We start from the raw sequence: 19708 nt of genomic DNA, 5'->3' as shown, positions 1-19708 counted from the left end.
TTTTATTTAAAAGTAAAAGATATGGTGAGGCTAAAGAGAGTACATTAAGGATTGGGGGATCAAGAGACACAAAGTACAGTTTCCTGTGATCCTCATGTGACACATGTGCAGACTCACACACACATGCATTGTTTCTACATTGAACAACAAAAATTTGATGTGATGAATCTTACCTTTAGGAGGCCTCAAGGTCCAAGTCTTCAGCAAGATCATGGGTCAGTAAACAAAGCAACTAGGAGTCATTAGAAGAGTGTGGGACTTCAAATCTCACATAAATCATAGTAACCTATTTGACTACGAGTCAAAGCTAAGCATCCAAGTATTCCCAGAGATAAGGATAGAAATTTTCCAGTTCAGCTGTAAATTAAGTCTAATACATGTAAAAATCCAATAATGAAGATCAATATTTAAAATGCCTATTAACCAGGATGATTGTAGATCCATTTTTTGAAATGTGAAAAACTGAGAAAAGATGAAGAATTATATCTTGAAAGACTAATAAAATTGCCCATTAAAAATTTAAATGGAAATTTTAAATATGTTTTTATTTCCTTTGTAACATTTATTAAAATACAAAATTTTTAAGTATTTACTGCCCATTTGTCCATTTGTATCCATTAAAAGTAATATTCTTAAGGAAAGATACTGTCTCTATATTTGAAGGTTCCTGAATATATAAGTATTCAACAATTATGTTTGGCCATCTTGAGCAGAGTGAAGAACCACATTGTCACACTTGGTTATTAATTGGGTTGCTATCATTATGCATGTCATTTGAGTCATATTTTATACTAAAGAAAGCATAAAAATTAGCGCCACAAACAACTGAAAGAAGTATTTTTAGTTTATTTTATCTGCCTTTAAATTTCCATGCTATATTTTTTTAATTTTTAGAAATTACAAAAGGTAAGTTATATGTAGAGAGATTACAAAGTCAGTCCTACATACAAGTGCACTTTCACCTTAAGGAGAGCTACCAAAACAGATTCTTGATTGTTCCCTGCCTTTGAGGACTTCACATTAGTTTTACTGCAAAAGAAGACAAACTAATGACAAAATGAAGACATAAAGGAAAAGTTACAAGTGTGATTACAGCTTAAAAAACATTCTTTAACTCCTGAAAATTTTTGGATCTAATCTCAACAAGAATAGTTTCAACTGTTTATTAGAGATGACAATAGTAACTTTAGCAAATAATTTCTCTTCTAGTCTTCAGTTTGTTAATCTATAAATTAAGAGACTTGGTCTTGATCTACTTGTACTTTACCTTCTCTACTCCAACATACGATTTAATGAGGTGCACAAATCATCTCACATATAAATACAAATTGAATGTCCATTATTGGTCTTATACATTCCAGTTTAACAAAATGCAGTTCTAATTTATAGAATAAAAATAATTTATTTGGTAGATCCTGCATACATGTTCTCAAAATTACAAATAAGTATTTCCTTTTATTTGTGAAAAGCATATTAAAGTCAACTCTGACTATAATTGTAACATAAATCAGAACTAGGTTTTTAATAAAAATAATATTTTGACCTTCTTTGCTTTCTTTTCTTTCTGTCCTCTATACTAGCTAAATAGATGAATGAAGAGAGTGTTTTAGATATTATGAATACTGATAAAGATATTTTGTTACAGAAGGAAATTATTTATTTACCATCAGCTAAAAAAAATGACCTGGAAGAAATAGGTAAGAAAGTCCTGAAATTGTCTTTTAGTTCCATTTCATACACTTTTGTTTCAGAGTCCAGTCTTGGAGGCAATCCAATCACGGTAAGAAGTCACTCGTGTATAGACACCTGGCTTATTCTTTTTACCACATCCATCTCCCCAGCTTACTACTCCAACAAGTTGCCAGATATTTGTGGAGTCTGCATAAACTAGTGGTCCACCAGAATCATGCTAGAGGAAGAAGGGAAAAATGTTTCTTGTCTTATAGAATTTCTTTTTGCCTCTCTTCTGGAGTTATCAGTACTCCTTCGTTACTAAAACCAACACAACTTCTATGGGCTGAGTTCATTCTGAGTTTAGGCAAAACTCAGGGCAGCTACAAACCAGAATATATTGCCTATAGTTACCAAATGTTAGTTTGGGAAGACCAGAATTTGACTTTAGAGGCCAGTCTTGGCTTCTCCTCTGGAGAAACAGACTCAACTAGTATGGACATTGCACTGAGCTTAAGTCTACATGAAGCCTCTGAGGAATGGTGCCATAAGCACATGCTCAATGTCTTGCTGCCTCTCTGGAGAAGGAGGAGGCATATTCTGGATCTGCAGTTTTCCCAGAAAATAGAACTAGGTTTATCTTATACATTTCTAGATACTATTCTTTGTAATGACCATCTTCTTTTTATTTCTTTCTGGTGGTACTGGGGTAGATAAGCCCTCTACTACTTAATCCACACCCCAACACTCTAAGTACTATTCCTTGTATGGATTCTTACACTGAAAATTCCTTGATGATAGGAATTTTGTTCCATCCATGAAAGTAGGAAATATATTCATCTCTAGCATTTGGCTGCTGTCTGACCCATAAATGAGATTAATAAATTTTTAAGTGGTTTGAAGTAAGAAAGTACTATGTAGAAGGCATTAACATAAAAATATTTTATGTTGACAACAACTTCCATTTAATTGGTACTTTGAAAGGAAATGATTGGGTAAACAGCTAAGACATACCTGGCAGGCATCGGCTTCTCCTGACATGTATCCAGCACATAGCATTGTATCAGATACCATGTCAGATAATGCATATGGGGCATTGCAGTTTTTGTTGTCAATAATCTTCAAAAAAGCTTCTTGGAGTATAACTGGATGGGGACCTGAAGGCATTAAATGCTGTGCATTATAGTAATCTTAGCCTTTGTTGTAATGAAGAACACTTATAGCATAAAGCAGATTCTTTTAGTCACCAAGAGCCAGAGCAATCCCAAGATGTGCTAGTGTCTTTCACATCTTTTAAAAAATTGGCTGCCTCACACATAATTTCAATTTTTCCAATTTCCATTTACAGAGATATTTTAGAAATTGAGAATGGGGTTTTGTGTCCCACTACTTGGTTTTCTTTTCAATGTATTTACTGGTAAATTAATTGCATTAATTAATTGATTGATGATTGATTGATTGATTAACAGATTGAGTAAATGATTATTCCCATGAAGATATTATCTTTTGATGAAAAAACTTACCACCCATGTGAAGTGTTCCCCATCCTGTAACGACAACACTGTCATTTTCTGAGAGTTTCATTTTGGCTTCAGGAAGACAAATTGTACGAACATACTTTGTGAAAGACACTTCGTCAGCCAATTCCACAGGGCAATACCATGAAGAACCCCAGGACTTTTATAATTTTCATGAGAAACAATCTTTTGGACTTTTTGTGTCATATATGGTCTATTTACTGCAGTTCCAAAGTTGACAGTCAAATATTTTGAATTATTATTCCTAGAGAAACAATTTAATTCAAATACATTTAGAGTTCTCATGAATTCTTATTTTTCTTAGAGATGTTATAAGATCTACAGTGCATAAAAATTGTGCTAAACCTGTCAGCTTTCTATAGATCTTCCCACTAAAGGTCCCTAAATGTGCTAATTCAGCTCCGTTCAGACTGTGAGCATTTGACCTGGGCAGCACCAAGAAATGGATGGCATCCAAAATTAGTCTTATTGCTATGCACCCTGGGATCTGAGAGCCTGAGGTAACTTCTGGGCACCTGTGCAAATAAAACATTATAACACTTTCTCACCCAATTGCCCTACTACATTTATCTAGTCAATGGACCTTCATTTGTAGTTTAGATTCCCTGACCATTTCCTCCAGTTCCACTGAGACTCTTTCTCAATTTGGAATCTAACTTTTTATTTAACTGTTCTCACCTCTCACTCAAAATGTTGAATGCTATTTTTTTAAGGCTTCAAGACCTTCATGCTCTGTCTTCCATTTTCAAAACTTCAGTGACTTTGTGTGCTCAACAACAACGATTCTTAAAATTCTTGTATTTAGAATCAACTCAGGCTCCACTTCAAGGACTTGTATTTTTAAAAGGCCTAGTGAGATGTTTAAGAATCTATACTTTTAAGAAGTTATCAGATGGTTCATGGCCATTTTTTGAAAATCATTTCTGGAAGACAAATTCCATGAGTATGCTTTGCAAAAGATACTACTTCCATAAATTTCTTATCGTTCAGAGTTGTGCAAACCAATTTAACTTAATTTTCTAAGCATATATTCTTATATTCTCTTTTACAAAATCTTCTCTACTTCAAGCTGCAGTTTTAATACTATATGAAGAACCCAATTCATGTTGTAACACCTCCATATACTTTAAGAAGGCTCTTTTTAAAACCATAAAAGCAGATATTATTTCTCATCCACCCTCCCTTATCAATAAAATATGATATCCCTAAGATGCAAGTAAAATTTTATATCTTCATTCCACAAACAGATGGATAGATATGCTCTTTCTTCAAATTTCCATAGCACTTACTATCAGCTGTGTATGTGATTTTACTGCTTTATCACTCCTTTGTGCTTTGATATATGACATTCGTGCTCTGCAAAAAAATTGAAAATTCCTAGAAGGCAAGACAAATAAGCACCTACAAATTGGAATTTGATATACCAGAGTTTGAATTATCTAAGAGCTGTATGATTTTGGCCATGTGAGCAGTAGTTTCCTCATCTTTAAATTTGTTAAATCATACTGCCCTTGCAGAATTATTGTTGTGATTAAATAAAATGACTAAGTAAAACACTTTAGGTGAAACCAAAGTAGTTATTTGAAAAATGTTAAGTACTTCTGGTCAATTCCCTTTTCTTTTCCCAAATTTAAATGCTTTTCCTGAACATCAATTATGCAGATTTTAAAAAGTTTTGTATGTATTTTTTATTCAGTCTTGCTAATCCTCTACACACTTAGGGTTAAACCCTGAAAGTTTTTGCACAACAAAAGAAATGGTCTCTAAACTGAAAAGACCACCCACAGAGTGGGAGAAAATATTTGCCAGCTATATACATCAGACAAGGGACTGATAACCAGAATATAGAGGGAACTTAAGAAACTAAACTCTCCTAAAATCAATGAACCAATTAAGAAATGGGCAACTGAACTAAATAGAACTTTTTCAAAAGAAGAAATTCAAATGGCCAAAAATACATGAAAAAATGCTCACCGTCTCTGGTCATAAAGGAAATGCAAATCAAAACCACACTAAGATTCCACTTCACCCCTGTTAGAATAACCATCATCCAAAACACCACCAACAACAAGTGCTGGTGAGGATGTGGGAAAAAAGGAACCCTAATCCACTGCTGGTGGGAATGCAAGCTGGTGCAACCACTCTGGAAAAAAATTTGAAGACTTCTTAAAAATGTAAACATAGATCTGCCATATGATCCAGCAATCCCACTCCTGGGGATATACCCAAAGAAAGCAACACAGGTTACTCCAGAGGCACCTGCACACCCATGTTTATTGCAGCGCTATTCACAATAGCCAAGTTATGGAAACAACCAAGATGCCCCACTACTGATAAATGGATCAAGAAAAAGTGGTATTTATACACAATGGAATTCTACTCAGCCATGAAGAAAAATGAAATCTTATCATTTGCAAGTCAATGGATGGAACTGGAGAACATCATTCTGAGTGAGGTCAGCCAGGCTCAGAAGACCAAAAATCGTATGTTCTCCCTCATATGTGGACTTTAGATCTAGAGCAAATGCAGCAATGTGGTTGGACTTGGATCACAAGAAAAGGGGAGAGCACATATGGGAGATATAGGAATAAGTAGAAAACCCAAAACATGAAAGCGTTTGATGTCCCCACTCCAGAGGAACTAATACAGAAACCTTAAAATGACAAGTTATCACTAGCAGGGGATCAGGAACCAATGTAAAGACCAGTTAGAGTTGAATCAACATGGCTCATAACACATGGGTACATGAAAACAATAGTAGGAATTTTTCTGTATAGCTATCCTTAACTCAACTAGCAAAAATGCTTTGCCTTTCTTATTATGCTTATGCCTTTTCTTCAACAAAATCAGTCACAAGGGTAGAACAGGACCTGCCTGAAACTGAGGAGCAGAGAGGGGGAAGGTGGGGGAGGGGGCAGGGTGGAGAAATGACCCAAACAATGTATGCACATGTGACTAAATGAACAATAAAAAAATAAATAAATAAAATAAAATAAACCTGTACCCTGAATCCTACATTTAGTAAAACTTTTCAACTTACTGAGCAAAGCAGTGAGCAGCAGACACCAGCCACTTGCTGCTGATCAGTGAAGCTCTACATAAATGAGTGCCTTTCCATTGCAGACTGGCCTGCCATGGCCAGGCCCCTTCCTAGGCATTTTTCCCATTCACAATTCGGTTGCCAGCTGTGATACTGTTGGCCAGTTGTCTACCACAACCTGGAGAAGGGATTTGTTTGCAGAAAAACAGATATCATTGATTATGCTTAGAAGAAATATATTAAAATATTGATTAAATATTAAATATTAAATAATAAAAATATTGATTAAAGCACACTATATACAGACCTGAAGTACCCAGGTACAATCCTTTGGACTATCTATATACACTTTTGAAAAATGAAGGGCAGGAGGGAAAAATAGGTCTGTTCTGGCGGTGGATACAGATGGGAGGTGAGGGGCACAAGAAAAGGGGGAGAAGGCTGAATATGGTAGATGTACTTTGTATCCATATATGAAAATAGAAGAATGAAACCTGTTGAAATTGTTCTAAGAAGGGGGAGAGAGAGGAAGAGGGAGAACGGTGGAGAGGGTAAATCTAACTAAGCTATATTGTAAGTACATATGTAAATATCACATTGTATCCCCCTGTACAATTATTATATGCTAATAAAATAATTAAAAAGGAAACAATATTGCTTGAAACCCTTCAGTGATTATCCTACAGCTCCCAATGGAGTCTGAACCTTTCCTGCAATGTACTGTTGCCATGGGTCCCCCCTCTATGTTGCTGTGAGACTCTGACTTACTCTCTTTTCCAATTTCAAGCATCTTCTATGGTATTATGTGTACTTTTATTATATGTACTTGTTGAAATTTTCCTCTCCCCAAGTAGATGGGGGAGAAAAAATTATTGAAGGGAGAGATATTACTTCATTAGCGGCCACATTTTGTATAGCCCATGAATGCTATCTGTAAAGCATTCTATGAATTGTAGACACTCCATAAAAATTCATTGTTAGTGAGTGTCTGGATGTGACTTGTGGGCAATGTGATTCTTCAAAGAAAATTTATTTTCAAATGCAGAACTAGTCACATGTGGTTGCTCACCCTAACTACTCAGGAGGCAGAGATCAAAAGGATTGTGATTCAAGGCCAGCCCTGGCAAAAAGTTCACAAGACCTCCTCTCAATCAATAAAAGATGGGCATGTTAGCATGCACCTTGCCACCCCAGCTAGTCAGGAAGCATAAATAGGAGGATCTGGCCCAGGCTGGCCAAGGCATAAGGTGAGACCCTATCTGACAAACAGCCAAAGCAAAAAGTGCTGGGGGTATGGTTCAAGTAGTAGAACACTTGGCTCTGCATTCAAATTCCAATAATGCCAAAATAAATAGATAAATAAAACAAAATTCAGAACTGTTTTTATCTTGTAATATATATTTTTATATTTGATATGATCTAGGTTATACTTTCTTTTTGTCCTAATTTGTCTTTTTTTTTCTTCAGTCTTTTTAAACTTATCCATGTGTATTTTTACTCATAATTCCATTCTTTGAAATCAGTTTTTATTTCACCCTTTTGTGCAAATCCTTACAAGGATAAAAGTTAATAGTCCAATGTATACTAAACAGAATTTCAAGGTCTATATCTAGTATAGCCAGTAATTTTGAAAGATTACTATAAATTTCTACATGATGTACTTTCACATTCCTCTTAGAATATATAGAAATACTTATGATTCTATTACATTTGCAATAAAGTTTCTTAACTTACAGTTGTTTACAAGCATTTCAGAATTAGCCTTGCTGATTTCTGAAAGGGAGAAAAAAGCATACAATTGGTAAAATGTCACAAAGAAATTGATTCTAATCCAAGAACATAAATGCTAGCTTTTCTAGCCCACCTATACCCAACATTTAAGTATTAAGACCTATTTGTATGCTGATTGTCATCCGCCCTACTTCCCACTTGGTGCATTTTGACTCTCTCCACCACATTATATAGGAAAAGGGAAAGGGAAATTTAAAAGTTCTCAGGTTTATAATACCTGCAGTGAAATATTCAGTGAGGTAAAAAGCTGATACTCTTACAAATTTTTTATTTCTTTCCCTGTGATAACTCTCTTTACTCTGAAATACTGGGTGTTATCTATATTTCAAGGAAAAAAATCTTAACAAATTCTTGAAATTTTAGTTCATTTTTTTCTAATACTTTTTGTTAAATAGTTCAGAAACCTAAGTAATAGAAAAAATGGAAATAAGTAAAATACCCATAAGTTTAATGGAAGTGGGAATTGCATTCCATGACGCCATGTTGTCGGTCAACATCTGATGTAAGATAGCTTTGATTTTAGTCCTCATGCTATGCCTTTTTCCTGGAGGAAACTTGAATGTCAGTTGCAACTGTACCTTCGACCCATTTGGATAAGCCCAAGAAACGATAGAAATGTTCTAATGTGCTACTTCTGGGTTTTTTAAATATTTTATGAGCATTTTGAATTTCTCACATACCCAATATCGTGTATATTTTTTTACATATATTAAAGAATAAAACACAAGTGATGTCCCAGTATGTACAGAGTGTATACATATATACATATATTTGGGTTCCTAAAAATCTCCTGAGTTCAGAGGTACTCTTCATGGGAAAAGATATGGACCCCAGGCTAAACTATTTCGAGCACATTTGAGAAGCATGCAGTTAACAAATCACTGGCACGAGATCTTATTATAATATAATTGAAACCCATGCTCTCACACAGAATTTGTTTAATAACTTATTTTTTAAAAAAGAGATCAGTAAGAAAGTTAAGACAGGGCAGGGAAGAATTCAAAAAACAATTTTTTTAAAATCCAACTTGGAGCATCTCTTCAGAAGCCAGTACTACAGTTTCTTATAGAGACCTAGTCTGCTGTCATAGACCTGTACACTGAAAAGGCTCAGAGAAAGAACTCTGAAGCATGAAGATGATCATGGTTATCTATGTATTCAGTGCCCTTTTTATTTATTAGAAAAGGATCTGAATGCCTTTTGAAGAACCTTCAAATCAAAATCCATATTAACCACATTTTTTACTCATAATTACATTTTTAAATAATTATGATCAATTGAAAGTTATACTGAACTTTTTGTTTCTTTTGTCTTGGGAGTTCAGAATTCCCTATAATAGATGCTGGAAATTACAAATTACAATGCTATCAACTTTTATCATGCTTCCCTCACACTCCCACCCTCCCCAGTGCATTCCCTCCTGCCACCACTTTCCCCAAGCACACTTCAAAGACAGAAGTACACGAATATTGTCTTAAAACATTCACTTTGCTCTACAGCCAGTGCAGGGATAGTAATTGCTAAAGAGACAAAAAATAGAATTATCTTAGGGAAGGTGTGGACAAATGGGCATGGGTGGGAAAAGAGGTAGCTGGTATATGGGTAGCAAAACAATCAGATTAGATTACTTGTTTTTCCTAGAGTTACAATTATCTTTCATCATAAAGTCAGTTAAGACTGACCATATCAACCTTATAATTCCCTGCAAGTATAGGGGAAATTGCAGATATGTATATAACAGTTTTTGCCTTGAACAGGTATTTGCTAAATACAGTGGTTCCTTCCTTCCTTCCTTCCTCCATACCTCCCTTCATTCTGTTCTCTTTTTTCCTCTATCTCTTTCTTTATCTGTCTTTATATTTATCTGTGTCATGTTGTTTCTATCTAAAACAAGGACTATATAATTTATTTCCTACATTCCTTTCCATAGATCTTGAATGAATATGTACTTACAGAAATTTAATGACCTGGGAATCAATGTACTCTTTATGTATATAAGAATTCTGAAACACATTTAGCATCTGTTGAGAGAGAGAGAAAGAGAGAGAGAGAGAATAAGGAAAAGAACACTATGTATATTTTAATTAAATTTATAATGGAATCAACAAAAGAAATCTCAGGTTTACCTTAGTCTTAATATCTTTGCTCAGATCTGTGGTAGCTGGTGAAGCAGCATTTTCACAACTGTCCTTATATGTGACTCCAGAAATCTGAAAACCACCTTGATAATAATACATTTTTCCTGTGGAATAAAGACTCAAGGAATTTTAAAACAGTAAGTGACCTGAAGTCCATCCTTATCTTTGCCTCAAAATTAGCATGTAACCCAGGTTTAAAAATAACCTGAGGGAAAAGGAAAGTAGAAGAATGGGAGGAAAAAAATATTGACTTAGCTAGCATCCTTTCTCAAAACAGAAGTGCCAGCAACCACTAACAATCTACTCCAGCATGTACTAGAGATGAAGCTTATGTTTCTATGTTTCATGTACAATTAAAATTCTTTTTCTCTCCATGCAGTTCTGGTATAGGAAACACTGCAAGCAATCATGTTTTGCTTTCTGTATGATTTACATTCTTGTACCCTTCTTTGCCCCATTGCCTATTGGCCTCCTTTCCATTGTTTCAAGTCATTTCTTGAGGACTTCCTAGTTCTTCCACCTGTATGAAATATGCTGACTAGTGCTTGGTATATGTCATGTTCTGTCCCCAAATATGAATGCTTTACCTGATATACTAGGACATCATAATTTAAAACAGGATATGCCTGGAGGTAGTTCACTCAGGCTATAAATGTACTTTTAAAGATAGGAGCTGCTATAAAGTATCATTCTGTTTTGGTTACACAATTAGCCATTAATTTATTTTCAGAGCAACTGTGCTTTTGACCTTTAAGTCTTTAAGAAACTGAAAAGTATGATCCCCTGAACTAAAATAATTCATTGTCCTGGAATTCAAATAGGTCCAATCCAAGATAAAAATTAGTTTTCTATATTACTATTTTTTCCTCTGCTTTCCCTTATGGTAAACCAGTCCACATGAAAGTCAAATGCCAGGTTCTAAGAAATTGCCTAAAGTTATCTGAAACAAACAATGCTTATGATGTTTGAGGAGCTATTTCCAGCCATCACTTTTATGCCACCCTGGCATGTCACTTCAGCCTTCTGGAATTTTTTTTCTTTAATCATAAAAATTAAGTTGCAATAGAGAAACTCTGAGACACTGTTCTTACTGTTTTCAATTTTGTTTTGGTATTTTTTTGTTGTTTTGTTTTAGAGTCTTCATTTTCTTTTTCTTTCTTGTTTGCTTAGAATTGAACTCAGGGCCTCAGGCAAGCCCCAAGTCTCTTTGCTTTGTTCATTTGTTTGTTTTTCATATAGGATCTCATACTTTTGCCTAGACTGGCCTCAAACTGTGATCCTCCTATCTGTAAGAACTGAGTAGCTGGGATTATAGCAGTGTACCACCAGGCACCAGGCCTGGCTTGTTTTTGGTTTTTACCAAAATGTAGCTCAAGCTGTTTCAATTTGTGATCCTCCTGGATCATCCTTCAGAGTTCTGGGATTACATGTGTGTACAAACATGCCCAGCCTATTTTGACATTTTAATCTGTGAAGTTTGTCACCAAATGAACTGGAGTAAATAACTATAATCTACTAACTTTGTGTTATATCCAGAAGGATGAACCTGAGTATTTTCAAGGAAACAGATTAATTTGTCAATCATATTTGACATATATGATGCCAAGATTCAGAGAAATCATGGTGTTTAGAATTCTGACTCAGGTTATATACTACTAGAATATCATTGATTCAAAGTGACATTTTAAAATTAATTTTTCACTTGATTATTGTTATAAATTCCATCACCCTTGGGGCTCTACTTCTTAGCCATGACCCCAGTTCTTTTGCTTCTCATTTGTTTTTCATGAAATTTCTCACAGTAGCTTTGCCTAAACCGTGATCCTCTTGTATATTGCAGATGTGAACCATCACACCTGAACAACCCATTGCTTGACTTTTCTGAGCCTCAGTTTATTGCATGTGAAAATGGGATAGAAAAATCTGTTCTCTCCAGCTCAGAGGATTATTGTGTGACTCAAATGGATAATGGATGTCAAATTTCTTTAAACATTCAACTTATTACACAAACTTCAGGGCTAATTTTTCTGAGAGATAAAAATAAATTAGAAAATCATTTTGTGGTTGTTTTGTTTATTGGTGTTAAAAATAAAATCAAACATTTAACCATTCAACCATGTTTGACCATTTGCTTTTAGTAGAGTCATTCATGAATTATCCATTACTGCTTATCTATCGTATCTTAACAACCAATAGTGGAATTGAGTCAAGAAGAATAGGAATCTTTACAGTACTAAAGAATGTAATATCTCAACCACAAGCCTATAAGCTCTTTTACTGAAAATAAATACAGGCATCAGAGCACTGAGCACTTCACTCTTGCTCATACTGCCATAGTTGGTAACATAACTTCAGGAGTCACTTGATTTAAAAAATATATAAATTTCGGTGTCAATTAATAGAAAGTTGTGGTGTTAAAATAGTAAGTAAATGAGAAAACTTACAAGAAGAAATTTAATATTTATGTTTCTTTCCAATTTTTAGGTTAAAGGGAGATTTAGTAATATGATTAAAACAGAAAATAGTCAATACTGACCAACTGCCAGAAAATGTACAAGGAGACCAATAGTTACTCCCAAGATTGCCATCACTCCAAGAAAAATAAGTATCGTCATCCATAGTTGCCAAGATCTTCTCTGGGAAGATATGTTGGGTCTATGAAGGGGGAAAATGGTTCAAATCAAATGATAGACATTTTAAATCCACATGGCTCTCATTCAAGTCATATTATATGATTTGCAATCTATGTATTGGTTCCTTGTGCTACTTTAAATCACAGAAACCTCAAAGTTCTCAGAGAAGATAGACCCTAATACTCATTTACTTAATAAATTTTATCTGAGCACCATGTTCGCTGCTCTGGCTGCATCAAGTGAACAAAATAGACATGGTTTCTGGCCTCATATTGCTAAGGAGAATTGACTTTTAAAAAAATCTAAAGCAGGCTACAAAACATTAGGTGTATTCTTACTATATTTTTGTAAAGAATAACCATGTCATGTAGATGGATGTATAAAGATTTATAGATACACTTAAATACATAATATAGCATCTTTTATAGGTTTAATAAATGTAAAAGGAAACACTGATGTCAACTTCAGTAATCCCCATGCTATAAAATTGTGGATAGACTTTTTTCTTTTTTATTTACTTTCCTTCTTCAACTATTTTTTCTAATTTCTCTACAATAAAATTGATTATTTATGTAACACAAATTGCTAGAGTAGTTGTTTCAACATCAAATGAAACAGGTGAAAAAGAATTTAAAAATGTTTTGGCTTGTCAATATACAGATGGCTTAAGGTTAGAGTTTTATGGCTATATTTAATCTATAAAAGGTTTGGACACTATTTTTCATATCTTGAAAGTCACGATGTCATGTAATTACTGCTCAAGTTGATAATATACAAAAAAAAATTTCAAAATTTCAAAACAGCCTCAGTTGTTTCCTCAATCCCTGTACTTTGCATCACCCTAACTAAACTTTGCAAAACAGAAATCTATAATCAGAGGATATAATTGGTAGATTAGATACTCCCTATGAAAACGTGAATGTTTTTGTTCTTATCTCTTCCAAAACCAGTTGACTATTAGGTAGACCAGGTTTAGTATTTTCATTTTGCTTTGTTTTTAACATTAACTTATATGACAACTGTGCAACTCCACCTAGTTTTATTTCCTCTTTACTATGTTCCCTATGCCTAATCATACCTCCTCCTTGTACCTGTCTTTTTTGATGACTTGTAAATTAATGTTTCCGAGAAACACTATTTGTCAAAGCTCTTTCAAGAAACTCCCTATGTCAGGCATAAGGAATGAAAGGAAATGAAAGTATATCATGTATGCTTTCATTTTGGAGTTCTATATAATCTCCCTCTTGGATCAGAAAAGCCTACTCAGACATGATGACTCTTCTATTTTATTACATGATTCTCATAATGATTAAAAAAGTGTACTGTTCAAGTTAGGTCTCACATTTGTTTTGGATTAGTCATTTAACTTAGTCTGGGAGCCTAGTCTATCTGAGATGTGCATATTAGTTTGAGGGACTCAAATATCAGGTAGTCTAAATAGTGATTCTAAAGTGGTGAAATGGTTTCTATACAAATAGAAACACAGTGATTATACAAATAATCACTGCTTCAAGGGTTATAAGAAGATGTTCTCTAAAAACCACTTTTGGATGGAAAACTGAAGAATTCATATTCTTGTCTATAGCTCTGATACGACATTTTCCCCTTTAAATGGTTGGCTCTCTTCCTGCCAAAAGCAATAAAGAGAATTATTTTAAATGTAAAAGATCACAGTCCTTTACTATTATTCAGCCTTTCCTCTAGTAAGTGTAACAGATAGATTCTTGAAATTGATTATTTTTAATAACTAAATTTGATGTTCTAAGCATCAAAAAATGTTCATTTATTAAGTAATTTACTTTCTCACCAAGTTAATTTTTGGTTACATTTTTAAGGAAGAAATTTACATTTCTGGATGAATCACTTGTTTAACAAAGAATTATTAAAAGTTAATGTTTTGTACATTTAAACAACTGCATATATTTAACTATACTGTAGTTGCTTCACTTTTGATTGAATGTACTTCAAGTAAGAGTTCGTTGTTATTCTGGCAAAATCAAATAATTAGCCTTAAATCAATGCTGATTTTTAAAATTATAATAGCTACATTATTCTAAATATTCAGATGTCAGTTTTGCTATAGGTCTATCCTCAGAGTTGATAGCAGGTATTGTTTCCCAGGTGAGGTTTATTTATAACCACATTCTGGTATTGCTTTAGCTGTTAAACCACAAAGCACACAAAAAGTAGTTTTTAGGATTGATGGTGTAACTAAGCAATAGAGCACCTGCTTGTAAGTGCAAAGCCCTGAGTTCAAACCCCAGTCCCACCAAAAAATGTGGCTTTCACTTATTAGAATTTGATTTATAAACCATTTGAATTAGATGCACCTGAATTCTATAATATAATGAAGAGTATTAAAGCAGAAATCTAGTTCAAAATTCCTTGGATTTTTATCAAAATAACCCCATTTTTTTTCCATACAGGACTTTCAGCCACTAGAGTGAAAGTTCTAAATAAGGAGCAGAGATGCATAATAATTGGATAGGTTGAATCGCTTCCACCTCCACTTTCTCCTAGAATTCTGGGAAAGAAAGGAACCTATGGGAAGGACCATATTTATAAATCTATAAAGTTTGAGTAACATCTACAATTTACCAGCTGCTAATTCAGGATCTATATGTAAAGTACTTTTTTCTAAAAAACAATTTTTAATGCCTCTCAGAATTTTTACTTATTTTTAAGGAAATTTCAATATTAGAAACTTTGATTTCAATTACATTATTAAAGAACAAAAATTGTAGTGTTCTTGATGAGATATGAAAGAAATGCTATCCCTCTATTCCTTAATGTTTCAAATCAATTATAAATTTATTTTCTTTCCCAATAAGCAAAATCGTGCTAAATTCTAATTTATTTTTGTCTTTTTTTTAATGTTCTGAAATTTTCTCAGGAACCTCAAAATCCCTTTAGATATCAGACAATAGCATGTTTCTTGACAGAGCCCAGAAATAAAAAAATAAATTATAGAAAGCAACAATTAGCAAAAAACTAGAAGATATTCTGTGGCAACTTGTTAGATTTTTTCACATTTAATCTCCCAAATAAAATCCCATTTACCTGAACATTATGCTCTGATTGTTGTGCTGGAACCAATGATAATGAGGTAGTGGTGATGAATGGTGGTGAAATGACTATAGTGTGGATAGACATAAGAACCTTCCAGTGTAGTGTTTGATTTATATGCTACCTCCAATGTTGGTTGGTTGCTTTTTAATGGGCTGGGTAAAATAAGAAGAACAAATAAGATAAAACTTGTCTGACTAGTGTTAGTGACAATCCATTTTCAATGGTTTTGAGATAGGAGTCATCTAGGGAATGACAATTTTCTTGACTTGGCTATTTAAAAAATATTAATAGCCCAGTATGGCTTGGTCATCTAAGAGGAACACCCAGTGGTGTCCGGCTAGCTCAGTAGGTAGAGCATGAGACTCTTAAGAGCATGATACTCTTAAGAGGAACACCCAAGAAATAGTTTTGTGGTAAATAGGGATAATTCTAATTTCATTTTCCTGCCTTATTCTTCCTCAATTGAAACTACACATCACCTGGTAGTTGGTGGCAAATGACTTTTGATAAGGCATCAATTTTTAATATAGCTGATATTGCCACCACTCTGATACAAAAGGAATTCTATTTAATTATGGTTTATATTTGCATTTCTCTAATTACCTATAAGAAATAATAATCCTTTCACATATTTGGGGGAAATTTGGGTTTTCACTTCTGAAAATCTTTTTTTTTTTTTCATTAGGAATCAAATATTTACTTAAGGCATGTCTCTTTACATTTATTCAAATGTGCATACATTATTTGGGGCTATTTCTTCTCCCTGTCCCCCACCCTTTCCCCCCACTCCCCTCACTTCCAGGCAGAGCCTGTTCTGCCCTTTTCTCCAGTTCTGTTGAAGAGAAGACATAAGCAATAATAAGAAAAAAAAGTGTTTTTGCTAGTTGAGATAAGGGTAGCTGTACAGAGAGATTCCTAGCATTGCTTCCATGCATAAGTGTATTACAACCCGAATTGACTCATCTCTATCTGACCCCTTCACTGCTTCCTGGTCACCTTCCCATATTGACTTCTGTCATTTTAAGGTTACTGTATTAGCTCCTCTGCAGTGGGGACATCAAACACTTTCAAGTTTTGGGTTCCCTACCTATCCTCATTCCTCCTGTATGTGCTCTCCCCCTAGCATGTGACCCAACTCCAACAACACTGCTGCATTTGACCTAGAACTTCTGATAATCTTTTTCATAAATTTAGTCTTCTTCTTATTAGATATTAATCTTTTTTTTTACTGGATATTAATGCTATGTTCACCAATTTTTAATTTCAGAGTACAGTGAATCTTTTCAACCACAAGGATTTTTTCTATTCTAAATAGTAAAATTGATCAAATGTTTCTTTTAAATGTTTTGTGGTATGAACCATAAAATATTAAGAATTTTTTTCTCACCTGATTTCTTTACTTCTGTATCTTTATTAAAATTTATTGTTTGGGGGGAAGGTGGCCAAAATGATGTATACACATGTGAGTAAATGTAAAAATGATAACATTTTAAAAAATAATTAAATAAATAAATAAAATTTATTATTTGTTTTACATTCAGATCTTCAAATTTTTCAAGAATTATTATGCTGACATGAAATAATTCGTTATTTTTAATTTTTTAATTATTTCTTTCTTAGTAATAGCTGACTTTCCCAGACATTTTATTGAAGCTCATCCTTTCTCTATTGATATGCAATGCCTTCTCTGTCATATTCAGAAGCAGCCTCCATGTTTCTAGAGAACAGAGCTCTCTATTCTGTTCTATAGAGCTATTTATCTTTTTTTCTATTGGTGCCAAGTAGTTTTAATTATTACCATAAATCAAGAGTCAGCAAATGTTTTCTGAATGGAGCTTCATCGAAGTGTTTGAGGCTTTGTAGGCTGTATCATCTCCATTACAACTACTCAGTTCTATTATTGCATCACAAAAACCTCCATAAGATGAAAAAAATGTTAATTTGGCGGCTGAGGGAGGACAATCACAAGTTTGAGACTAGTCCTCCAGGCAAAGTTAGTGAAACTCTATCTCAAAACAAAATAAAAACAAATGGGCCAGGGCTATCACTCAACTGGTAGAGAACTTGCCTAGCAAGCATGAGACCTTGGGTTTACTCCTCAGTACTAGGGGATAAAAAAGACATTACTGTTTTCCTATAAGTATTTGTTTATAAAAGGAAGTGGCAAATCACATTTGGCCCATGGGCCTTGGTTTGCTGCCCCTTGCTATAGATTGTAATAAGCCATGATTGCTCAAAGATTATCTTTTTCAGTCTTATTTTTCTTTAGATTTATATTGTTAATTCTTAACCTTCTGTGTATGGTTTGGATAAGTGTGTCCTAATGCCTATGTGTTAAAGGTTTGATCCTCAGTGTGTGGTGTTGTTGGAAGATGGTGTAACCTGTAAGAAATGGGGCCTTGTGGCAAGTCTTCTAGTTATTGAGGACATGCCTTTGAAAGGGATATGGGACTGAACTTGTTCAAAGTATACTGTATGCATGTATGGAATTATCACAAGGAAAAGGAAATCCACTCATATTATTAATGTATGCTAATTAAAAAATATAGTAAAACTATTTTTTAAAAAGAATTTTTCATCTTTCATAAAGATACTCTTCCATATTTTCTTCTAGAAACATTGCTATGTTACTTTTGTATATTTACATTTTCTAAGTACCTGTGTAGGTCTGAAATATATTTTCCGAGATTCAACCTTTTGCCTTAATTATTTCTACATAACAGTAAATGAAATTATTCTTTAAATTTCATGGTGTTTTGTGGTTGGCATATGGAAATACAATTGATTTTTATATATTGAACTTTATTCAGAAAATTTGTTTAATTAATGTTTTAGTTTTTCTCTTTGGATAGTCTTTGGGATATTTAACATACAGTTAGTTATATCATTGTGTCATCTGTAGATAAGAAAAGTGTTACTATTCCTTTTATTTGCTTATATTTTTCATGTGGATTTGGTTAATGAATTAATTGTTTTTGTGTTATGTCATAGAACACCAAGACATTGTTGTGTAGAATAGTGATAGAAAATATCCTTCTCTTACCCCTGATTTTAGGGAAAAATTGTCAGTGTATCACCATTAATTACCATGTTTGCTATCATTTCATCTAGTTTCAATTACCTAAATTTTTTTAATGGATGGATTTTTAAAATTTGTTCAAATTTTTGCATTTTAAGATGATCATGCTATTTTCCTACCTTTAGTTTGTCACTGTGAGTTAAACTATTATTTAAATGCTAAAATAACCTTATATTTCTGGAATAATGCCAACTTGATGACAACTTATGGCACATTATATACATAATGGTGGGGTTTACATGCTCATATTTTGTTTAGGATTTTTGGATCCATGTTTCTGAGAAAGAATAACATACAATTTTCCATCTCTGAATGTCCTTGTTCAGTTTTGTAATCAAGCATAAAATGTTAGAAAAATGACTATTTTTTATTGCAAATAACTTATTTTGACATTTTTATGAAATGAACAAACTCATAGAAATAAAAATACAAGTTGCCAAAATTGTTATAATCACTACCATAAGGAGGGCTACCTGCCCTTCATGCAGAAATTTCGGACATTGCATAAACTTGAAATAACCTTTATTTTACTAACCCATTGAAACTGGGGAATTTAAGTGTGGAAATAGCCATTACAAAATATTATCTTTAACTAATACAAATTATATTTGATATTTACAGTTCATTTACTTTTTGTTTGTTTATCAAGATAAGGGCTCATGTAACCCATGCTGGCTCAAACTTACAACCCTCCTGCCTCAGTCTCCTGAGTCTGAGATAATATGTGTGGATCACCATGCCCAGCTCAT

General features: G+C 33.6%; 1 protein-coding gene across 1 annotated transcript; it reads right to left on the bottom strand.

Moving 5' to 3' along the window:
• Positions 1 to 1747: 1747 nt before the first annotated feature.
• LOC109678422 (transmembrane protease serine 11B-like) lies at positions 1748 to 12835 on the bottom strand (the record flags this gene model as incomplete). Its single annotated transcript, XM_074041088.1, is given in 10 exon segments — positions 1748 to 1909; positions 2686 to 2828; positions 3195 to 3323; positions 3326 to 3453; positions 6250 to 6427; positions 7984 to 8022; positions 8480 to 8660; positions 9990 to 10061; positions 10167 to 10282; positions 12715 to 12835. Coding segments are annotated over 10 exon segments (1269 nt in total), but the record flags the coding sequence as incomplete, so codon positions are not given.
• Positions 12836 to 19708: the final 6873 nt, after the last annotated feature.

Source organism: Castor canadensis, chromosome 9 (genome assembly GCF_047511655.1).
Source record: "Castor canadensis chromosome 9, mCasCan1.hap1v2, whole genome shotgun sequence".
Taxonomy (NCBI): domain Eukaryota; kingdom Metazoa; phylum Chordata; class Mammalia; order Rodentia; family Castoridae; genus Castor; species Castor canadensis.
This window is presented reverse-complemented; position numbering and strand designations above follow the sequence as displayed.